This window comes from Mustela lutreola, chromosome 10, assembly GCF_030435805.1.
Source record: "Mustela lutreola isolate mMusLut2 chromosome 10, mMusLut2.pri, whole genome shotgun sequence".
Taxonomy (NCBI): Eukaryota; Metazoa; Chordata; class Mammalia; order Carnivora; family Mustelidae; genus Mustela; species Mustela lutreola.
In genome coordinates, this window is record NC_081299.1 from 36477196 (window position 1) to 36487448 (window position 10253).

At 55.2% G+C, this 10253-nt stretch overlaps 1 protein-coding gene across 5 annotated transcripts; it reads right to left on the bottom strand.

Moving 5' to 3' along the window:
* Positions 1-55: 55 nt before the first annotated feature.
* On the bottom strand, positions 56-8699 carry MOB3C (MOB kinase activator 3C). Of its 5 annotated transcripts, none has more exons than XM_059135249.1 (5): positions 8526-8699; positions 7372-7543; positions 4751-5219; positions 2490-2692; positions 56-1956 (listed from the first exon to the last, which is right to left on the bottom strand). In XM_059135249.1, exons 3-5 carry the CDS (start codon positions 5166-5168, stop codon positions 1927-1929), a joined length of 651 nt encoding a protein of 216 aa, XP_058991232.1. In that variant the 5' UTR covers positions 5169-5219; positions 7372-7543; positions 8526-8699; the 3' UTR covers positions 56-1926. The 5 variants fall into 5 exon arrangements, with proteins under 5 accessions (XP_058991232.1, XP_058991231.1, XP_058991229.1 ...); XM_059135248.1 differs by having other exon boundaries at positions 8522-8699; XM_059135246.1 differs by lacking the exon at positions 7372-7543.
* Positions 8700-10253: the final 1554 nt, after the last annotated feature.

Below are 10253 nucleotides of genomic sequence, written 5' to 3' on the forward strand. Positions count from 1 at the left end.
TCAGCCTGCCCAGGAGCCATGTGGCATCCAGACCACAGCTGCCCACCAGGGCCGCTTCAGTTTGCCTCCTTTATTTTACCAAAAATAACAATAATAAACTCTTCCCTCTGTTTCACAAAAATAGATTTCCCGTCTCCCCACCCCCTCCGCAGTCAGCACTGGCCACAGCCTGGAACCCATCTTCCAATCCACAGTCCTCCCCAAGGGAATCTCTGATCCCTGGACCCCACCCTACCCCAGAGCCTCTGGTGAAGTTGCTGGGTCAGTGTTTGCCTCTGGAACTTCTCCAGAGGCAGCAGTGTGGGGTCAGCTGGCCCGCCCAGGAGCCCCATCTGCTTCCTCAGAGATCAGGCAGCTGCTGGGCCACGGAGGGGGGGTAATTTTGGAGGCTTGGCTCAGCATACAGCCTTAGCAGACCTGAGGGGCAGTGGGGCACTCTGACATCACTAGAAATCCTTGCTCAAAGCAGGAACAGTTGTGCTCTAGAGAGGGGCTGTCAAACCCTCTTTCCACATGCAGTTCATTTCCCTGTGTAGCAATCTGCAAGCCCCGGGGTGGGAGTCAGGACCTGGGGTTTCTACTCCAGCTCCACAAAAGCCTTGCAGGGAGGTCTTGGATAGTTTCTCTCTCCCTCCTGCTTTCAGCTTCCTCCTATGTAAAGAGATGATTCTATGAGATTGGATGATCCCCAGGCCCTTTCTGGCTCTCCATGCTGGCCTCCCAGTGTAGTAGAGTCTGGTGGGTCGGGCCCAGGGCTGGGCACCGCGGTATGGAGTAATGGAGTGTCAAATGAACATCCCATGTTCTCTGTGGAAAGCTGTCCGACCAGCTGGAATGTCTCGGGGATGGCTCGGGGAGGAGGCAGGTCCTTGCAAGATAAGGGGCTTTCCAAGCCTGGAAGAGTCCATTCGCTAACAATACATCTTCCCTGTCCGAGGATGGGATACAAGTCTCCAGGGTTTCCGAATTCAAGTTCCTCTAGCTTCTTGGGCTAGGGGATTATCTTGCACTGGGCTTCAGATCCTGAGAGCCAAGTCTACAGATTCTGGGAGCTAGACTGGAGTGTATGATTCCCAATTTAAGGACCAGAGGACCTATGTGGGCATGAGGGATCATCCCCAGCCCTCTGGAGGCTGTCTATAATCAGGCTTTCCTGGAGGCAAAGGGGTGAGTAAAATAACAGTTCCTGGGCATCTCTGGCTAAGCAGATCAGAACCTCTGTCTGTAGGGGGCCAAGGGTTTAGGTACTCAGGGCAGGACTCCTTTCTTACATCCCCACAGCTCCCCAGAACTCATGCTTACGGAAGCTGGTAGCCTGAAGGTTCAAATAGAGAGCTACATCTACAATCATATTTTGTGCACTCACACACATGGCCAGACCACTGACCTGCCATCCCTTGCACAGTGGTCACTGTCTGGTGATCCTAACCCCTCCTTCCCTCCATTCTTCTACTTACCTCACATTTATGGAAGGTCTAGTATGTGCCAGGGAGGGTCTAAAGCAGCTGGCTCTTACAGCCACATCCCACAGTGAAAATCACATGCTCTCACACACTCACACACAGTGTGCTTACGCTCTTGTACCTTTCTCACTATTGCTCAGCCACACCCACATGCCCCACACTGGCATGGGAACCGCCAAGGAAGGGTCAAGTACCAGGGCAGAAACCCAACCCATCCCACCCTTAGACTTCATCTGGAGGTGCAGCTCCTTCTGTCCTTTTTCTTCTGCCCCTCCTCCTCCATTCATAAGCAGTCAGGGAGCATATGGGTAGACTCCTGAGAACCACAAGTCCAGCGGCTTGGTGTGTGCAGAGGGGTCCCAGGGACTTCAGGTTCCTCTGCCACCAGATTCCTGAGGGTCTTCTCCCCAGCTACTCTGTGTTCTGATGATCCACAGGACAGGCAACAACTCCAGGCTTGGGCTCAGTGACAGATCCGCTCTGTCATCTCCCTCTGCAGAAACAGAAGGTAGGTAGGGCTCAGTCAGAGTTCTACCAGGCAGCCCCTTCCCAAACCCTGAGGCCTGGCTGTTCTGCCTGAATCCAGCCCCTTCCTGCCCTCCCCCACCCCAACCCCAGGATGCAGATCTGAGTCTATAAATGGAGACTAGAATGAATTCTCTATTAAAGTACAGAATCAGAGCGCCTGGGTGGCTAAGTGGGTTAAAGCCTCTGCCTGCGGCTCAGGTCATGATCCCAGGGTCCTGGGATCAAGCCCCACATCAGGTTCTCTGCTCAGCGGGGAGCCTGCTTCCCCCTCTCTCTCTGCCTGCCTCTCTGTCTATTTGTGATCTCTCTCTCTGTTAAATAAATAAATAAAATCTTTAAAAAAAATAAATAAAGTACAGAATCCATGGTTCCGTGAATTGCCTTCCCCTAATTTATCTATGTGGGTATTGGGTTTTTTGAAAGTAGGTAGCCTTTGGATCTGAAAACTTGGTGGCTAGCCCTGGGAAGGAGGGGAGGGCAGCAGGGGCCTGGCCTCACCAGCGGCTCCAGCTCCCTCTGGTCCACCAGGCTGAACTCTCGGATGAAGTAGTAGAAGTGCTTGTAGCAGGTGTTGACATGTGCTTCGGCCCCCATGCTGAGGATGCTGTCGAAGTGGTGGATGTAGACATGGACAAAGACCCGGAAGAGGCGGGTCAGGATCTTGGTGCAGACCTGCTGGAAGTTCTTGGGGAAGGGAACTCCTAGGAGGTGGGAACAGGCAGAAGTGGGGGCATCAGCAGCCTAGGAATGAACCGCTGCCCAACCTGCCCTTCCTGCCACAGGCACCCTTCACCCAGGATGGTTAGTTCCCTCCAGGGGACAGAAAGATCAGGGTCCCCTTTCTCCCTGCTTCCCCTCTAAAAGCACAGATCCCACTATGCCTTTCCCCTTTGAACTACGAATCATCTCCCAATTTTCCCATCACCTGGGGCCAGACCCTGCAATCATACGGGGGTCACTGACCAAGCTTTCTTCGACTGCAACAGAAGTTATGCCCAGATTCCCCACAGAAATATGTGTGTCTATAGGTGCTGCCCTGTGATATCCTGGATATAATTCCAAGGAGAGTTTATCAACACCTCTGGTCCATTTTTAAAAACACAGGTCTTTGGGATTAAGTTCTAACTTCATGGCATGGTACCTGCTCAAAGCCTTTCATGATCTGACCCCAACCTCGTCAGCCAGCCCCACCCCAACTCCTTCCTCTTCATACCATTCATGCAGCAGTCCCCAAATTCCCCATCTTGAGAATAACAAAATCCTCAAGAAGTAGTTCAGATACCTCTCATCGCTTTAACTATTCAATAATACAAAGAGCCTTCCATCTTTGATCTGGGCCCTGTGCTGGGTCCTCTGCATCTTTTGCCTCCTATGATATGGGTACGGAAGCCCTCTAGGCATGATGGTGACTCCACTGGCCCAAGGCCATACTAGGAATTAGTACAGACTGGAGGCAGGATTACTTGCAGAGATAAACACCACAGCCCCTGCCCCACCTGGGAGAAGCTCCAGCATCTGTGAAAAAGACACCATTTCTGCAGTCCCCTGCACTCAGGGTAGAGATCTTGGTGACTATACCTTTTACTCTGCTATGGCAAAGCCATCCTCAGGGTTAAGGCACGGACACTTGGGGTGTCCTAGGCCTGGGGTTAAGGCTAGAAGGGAATAAGAGCCCAGACAAGGGCCCACACTGGTTCACCCTGCTTCACACAAGGCCTCACAGCTCTCAGGTGGGGTGGAGCCCGGCTTCCTTGTGAGCTCTTACAGGCCCAGTCCAGGATCCTCAGACTTGTCCTGACCACCTAGACTTGGGGGCCCGGACCCCAAGAGATCTGAGGTGCAGTTCTGAATCACTGATTCAGTGCACTGTCCCTCTGTTGGCCTCGGTTCCTCCTGTGTGAAAGGCGGATGCCCACTGTCAGGCCTGGTAGTGCAGGAAATGGCAGGCCCCAGATGGGGAGGGGCTGTGAGCACTGAACTGTGACTCAGTTCCCAGCCTCCCTCAGAATTCAGACTTTTCCCCTCTGGGCTTGCCCACCCTGCCCCACCCGTCTCTGAGTCCTGTAGCCTTAACACGGAGGAGCAGGGGGCCAGGTGGGGGTGACGATGCTGTGATGGATACGGTGTCATGCCTGCTCAGCTCCTGGGCCCACACCTGCTCTTGCTGCCCTGGGATGAGGAAACCAGGCTGGTGTGACATCACTCAGCCCCTCTCGCCACCCTCACCAGGCTGTCCAGCTGAGATAAGGAAAGGCCCTATGGCGTGAGCCTAACAAGGAAAAATTCTGCCCTCAGACTCCTCTGAGATAGAGATCTAATCGGGCCCTCCCAATCCCCACCCCCTTCTCTTTCCTGGAGGGAAGAGTCAGAACTAACAGGAGGTTGCAAGTCAGTCAGCCCAGGCAGGGTGATGGGCTAGGAGCACCTAGATGCATCTCTTCAAGAAGGTTCCAAGAATCACAGTGGTCTTGGCCAGGGTGGCTCCCGGAGGGACATTTAAGCTTTTGATAAAAAGAGTCCCAAGCTTTGAGTCAGGCAGTCCCAGCTCAAGATGCCCCATCTTGAGCAGACACTGAACCTCCCTGAGGATCAGCTGCCTCTTCTACAAAATGGGGATGAAAATCATAACTGCCCCCCAACCCCAACCCCTTACAGAACTGCTATGGCAAACTAAACGCCTCATCTGTAGAATGGGCTCTGGGGGCTCCCTCCCTCCCTGGCCGGGCCTGACTTGCCTGCTGGGCGGGGTCGTTACTCACCGACACGAGTGGGGAAGACGTCCTCATCATTGATGAGGCCCTCAATCCAGTCCATGAGCAAGGCCATGTAGCGCGGCGCCGAGAGCTTGGCGGGCCGCCGGTACTGGCGCTCGTCCTGCCAGCGGTACTCATAGCGGGGCCCGCCGGCCATGACCGGGCAGCTGCTTTCGCTGCAGCGCTCAGCCATGGTGCCGTAGATGAGGTTGATGCGGTTGAAGAAGTCCACCACATGCACAGCGATCCAGTCCTCGATGTTCTCCCCTGGTGGCAGCCTCACCACACTGCGCAGGTCCAGCCCCGACTTGAGTGATGCTTGCGCCTTCTTATATAGCTCGAAGCGCTGTGTGCCGGGCTCAAAGCGCTTCCGAGGCCGGAATGTCTTGTCCTTAGCGAACACCTGCTTCAGGCACAGTGCCATGGCTGGGCTGGGCGGCTGGCCAGGTGTCCAGGGGTGGGACCTGTGGATGGCCTGCCAGGGCCAAGGGCACAGAGGGAGCTTGGTGGTCAGGTCTTCATGGAAAAGCTTTGACTCCCTGACACATCATTTCCCTCATGCCCTCAGCTTTGGGCCTGTCTCTAAAGCCTTTGCCTGGAGTTTAAACCCTCCCCATCCCCAGGGCCAGGGCTCCTGCCCTGTCTCCAGGCTACCCTTGCTCCCCCTGCCAAGTGGCCTCAGCTCTCCTGTCTCATGTTGTTTCCTCTCCCCTCTTGCTGCATCTCACAGAGGTCTGGGCCTGGGATCCAAACAGGTGCTCATCTGACTTCTTGTCGCCCACTGGAGAGGTGTGGGGAGGCTTCCTGCAGGCCACCAGTAGGTGGGAACCTGGATGAAACGCCCCCGGGGCTGCCCCATGGCAGCGTGGGAGAGCCTGGCTGCATTGTGCTGGGGGTCTGTGTAGGGGCAAGGCCCCGCCTTCAGCTTCCTCTGGGATATCCCGTAGTCCATCCGGACACCGGGGATTCCCAGGGAGCAGGAGGGACTTTTCTACCAAAAATGTACTTTCCTTTTATTACCCTGAAAGAGGAAAGGGCCCTCATAGGGCCAGCTGGGTGAACTTTGAGTGTGGCTACAGGCCCTGGAAGAGAGGGGGAGGTGGCAGGTCCAGATGGGGGCCACTTCCTCTGACAGTGGCTAGAGATCCTTCCCCACAAAGCCAGCCTCCTCCAGCCCCAAACCAGAATAAGCCAGTGGCCTCTCCCCCTGCTCTGGACAGTACATGTTCTGTGAGTACTGACGACGCACCTGACATGGGGAGGAAGGAGAATGCAGTCAGATCTACCCAGCTGGGCCTTTCTAGAATTCAGAAAAATCTTGTTTTGCCTCTCAGATGGAGGGATCCCAGACTCAGAACAGACTTTGGAACAGCAGTCAGAGCTTCAGGCTTGGAGGCAGGAGTCCTGGATTCTAGTCTCAGCTCTACCAAGGCCGGGTGGCCACCAGAGCAAGCACGAGTCTGACCCATACAATGTCCTGGGTCAGGCAGGTAGAGGCCAGTTTTCTGGGACTCATGTGGTAGTCATCTCACCTCCCCTGTGGGTGTGTGAGCCCTTAGGAAAGGTGGACCCAGGACTAGCTAAGGCCAGAATTTAGCCACAGACAGAGGGCTAAGGCTGAGTTGTAGGCTAAGTATTGAGCTATGACTCCCAGCTGACCTCTGACCTGGCCCTGACCCCGGCCAATCTGAGTCCTGACTCTAGCCCTAAACTGAGGCTGATACAACCACAAACAAAGCCTTGTCTTAACTTCAGAGCTGACATAGGAGCACTTAACCTTCTCACATCTCTTATAATGCTGGGGCAGGATGGAGGGGAAGGAATGAGGCGACAGTTGGAAGGAGGTGTCATGTCAGACAACAAGTAAGGCCAGAGGAGAAGTCTGGAACAAGGAATCTTCCCTGTATCCATAACAGGCAGGCCAGGATGGGAATGGTCAAGTAAATGAGAGGTGTTTGGAGAGCAGGGGCAGGTCTCCTGGCAGGATCTTGTTCTCTTGAAAAGATCCCTCAAATATGTGGAATGTCATCTCATCCATTCCTTGATCCTTGACTTCTACTCAGAGAAGTCCCCAGTGTGGAGGCTGAGTTTCCTGACCCCAGAGGAGATTTCCACACTTCATATACCACCTGTATTCCAAACTCTGCTTGGGACGGGTGCTTCCAAAACCACTCCCACTGTGTGGTTCGGTGGGGTTCCTGGTTCTCCTCCTTTGCATAGCCCCCTTTAGGGACAGTTACCAATAATCATCACCTCACCCTATCTTTCCTGCCCACTTCCCTCCTCCAAGAGCCCCCTCTCCACCAGCTCAGTGCTGTTGCTTGTTGCGTGATCCCTGAACCTATCCCCACCCTCCTGCCACTGTGTGTTTTGTCACACTGGTCTCTTTGTCTGACTATACATGGTCGGGTTGAACGTTATCTCCTCCCACAGCCCCCTCTACCAAACCCAGATATCTTTCTCCTGGGGGGCGGGGGAGGCTGCTCTTTGGCCACTGCTGTCCCTCCCCTCCACCCAGCCTCCAGCCTAGGTCAGGGCCTGGCATATAGTTGATGCTCAGGGTTTAAGTAAAGCTTAGAATCCAGAACTGCAGAGTTGCAAGAGCCCTGAGAAATCAACTAACTAACCCACTTCTTGCAGAGATGGGGAAACTGAGGCCTTCTTCCTGAGGAGCCACCATTCACAAAGCAAGTTACTGGCGGGGGATCTCCAAGGGCACAACTGGGAACTGGGATAAGGTGGGGCTCAGTCCATCACAATGAGTAAAGGACCATTTTCTTGTGCTGGCTGGTCACTGGTCTGGTTGGAGGTAAGGGGAAAAGAGGGAAGTGACTGGAAAGGGGAAGCATGTTCCCACCAATTAGACCAACCTAATTCCTGTTCCCTCACATGCTGAACCTCCCCCAACCCCCCCCACAGCACCCTGAGTGTCCTGACCAGTGAGCTAGACTCCCACCATCTGGCTACAGAATTTCAAGACCTGGGTCTTTGCCCTGGGTCTTTCCCCAAGCTTCAGGAAGCGGAGGGGGTAATCTCTACAAACAACTTGCCACTTGTTTCTTCGCTTTCCACTCCCATGCCCTTATTTGGGTTTCCTTCCCTCAAAAAACCTCTGTTCCCTCCCCAAACTAGGGCCATTTCAGCCTCTTAGCCCCGCCCCTTTCCTAACTCTGGGTATCCTTATACTCCTAAAGTGCCCAGGGATGGCTCACTCCCTGGGTGGGCATCTGGGTTTCCCAAATGAAGACCAGAGTAGCCCTGCCTGTTTCTGACATTTAGCCCCCCACCCCTCCGCCAGGGCCACACCTGCCGCTCCCCAGGCCTGGCCCAGGATCTTGGCAGAGGTCTGGCCCCAGTTTGAACCAAGAACGCAGCCTCTGCCTACGCGACGTGAGTGTGCGCGTGCGCCCTGAGGGCAGAGGTCCAAGAGCAAAGTAGAGAGGGGACTCTGTCCAGCGGCGCTCGGTCCCCCGCGTCCACCCCTAGGCCGCCCCCGGACGCCCTGACCCCCACTCGCCCAGCTGCCGGGACAGACCGGTGATAGGACCCAGAGGCGCAGACCTGACGTTTCCGCTCCCGAAGACACGCCCCCCTCCAACTCCGCCACCCCCAACCCGGACTTTCGGAGCTTGGAGCCTCGGACCCCGGACCGAGCGCCGCGGCCAGCCTGCCTTGGGGCGGGGGTCGCCTCCGGACGGAGCCACGCCGGGACAGCCGCAGAAATGAAAGTGGCAGCGAAGCTGGGCCGTGCGCCGGCGGGGGCGCGGGCGCTCTCACTCACGGGGACCGCCTCGGTCCTCCTCTGGCCGCAGGGTCACATCCTCGGCGCGCCGGGTCGCCTTCTCCTCCGGTCCTCCGGCTGGGCCGGTTCTCTCTCTTGTCCGCCTGCCCTCCTGCGCGCCCGGCCGGGCCGCGGTCGCCCTCCGCCCCCGCGGCTCGCCGGCTCCGCCCCCGCCCTCCCGGCCCCGGCAGCGCCTCGGCCTCCCGGCGGGGAAGGGGCGGGGAAAGGGGACCCCCTCCCAGTGCACAGACGCACTCCCGCCTTTCCGGAAAGTCCGAAGCGTGCTCCCAGCTTCCCTCTGGGCAAAGGACTGACTGAGCAGCGGGCTCTGGCTGTATTTCCTCGGACTTTGACACAGAGGCAGCCTCAGCTTCCTTGACTGTAAAATGGGAACAGATCCAGTCCCTGTGTGGAGCAGAAGCAAAGGGGCTGCTAAATAATGGTGGTTTCCTTGTCCTCCTAGGATAATCTGTGGCCCATTTGTGTCTGAGCTCAATCAGGGATCAGGGCTGCCCTCTCCACTCCCATACCCTCAGATCCTGGCCTAGTGCCTGGCACATAACAGGCCCTTAATGTCAATTTGTTGGGTACATGAAGGCTTTGGGAAACACAAGCTGAGCTCCTCACCCAGCACTGAAGGGACTGGCCCTGAAGAGTGCTCAGGTGACAGACTTTCACCTGGCCAGGGCTGGGGTCTTCGCTCAGGTTGGGCAGATTCTCCTCACCAAAGTCACCCCATTTCCCCTGAAAGGTCTGCCCGGTTTGGAATATCTTATTTACCGCCTTTCTTCTGAAATCCAAACCTTTAAGACCCGATCTGCTCTCTTTTTTCAGTTTAGGTTCCTCCCCTGGGGGCAGACAGACATCCCAAACCAGTACTCAAGTCAGGATAGCCCCTAGGCCCAGAGATCAGTTGGCTGATTCTGTCCTGGGATGGGAGGGAAGATTAGAGGCTTTCTAGGGTGAGAGGACCAAGGCAGAGAGACAGGCTACAGAAGTCACTCGGGAAGGCTGCAGAAGGTGAGCAGGTGTGGAGTGGGGGGAGGGTAGACATTTACTATTGCACTGATGTCCCCACTGGGCTCTTCTTGTGTCTGGATCTTTTGTTTGCTTGATGTTATGAGAACAGACTGAATCCCTAGGAATCTCAGCTCATAGAACTGAAGATTCATTCTTTTGTTAAGCACCTAGTTTTTTGCCCCAGTCCAAAGTCCAGTTTTTTTTCTCTCTCTCTCTTTTTTTTTTCTGATGTCTGAGTCTTCACTCTGTCCCAAATCCCCTGAAAGTGAATAATTACATGCTCTCGTGTATGCAGAAGGAATTCTAATCTAGTCCTTCATCTGTTTGCTATCCTAATCAATACCCTTTCTGTGCCCTGAAAGAGGAACAGGTGGTGAAGCTGACCCTGTTGCTGACCTCAGGTGCCGACAAGTTAGTGGTAGGGACAACACACAGAGAGAGATAACACCAGGTCAGAGCTCAGTCATCACAAAACCGGCACAGAACCGTGTTCTCATCTCGGTGAGAGGACGGTTAGGGACTGCTGGCGAGCACTTTGTGTGCATGGGGTTAGCCACAGGAAGCACATGGAACACTCAAATTGGGCCCTTTGGGGAGAGTTTAAAGAAAGCACTATTTAGAGGTGGAGTCGGGGTGCAGGGAAACCACAGGGTTGGCATATCACTGAAGGGCTAGCAAGAGCATTCCTTTGTTATCTACCCCAGGCCG

Excerpts from the sequence above, each read along its gene's own strand:
- MOB3C (XM_059135246.1), bottom strand. The coding sequence starts at position 5,168 with ATGGCACTGTGCCTGAAGCAGGTGTTCGCTAAGGACAAGACATTCCGG. Across the intron at positions 2,693-4,750 it reads CGTCTTCCCCACTCGTGTCG|GAGTTCCCTTCCCCAAGAAC; the intron begins GTGAGTAACGAC and ends CCCACCTCCTAG. Across the intron at positions 1,957-2,489 it reads AGAGGGAGCTGGAGCCGCTG|AGGGAGATGACAGAGCGGAT; the intron begins GTGAGGCCAGGC and ends CTGTTTCTGCAG.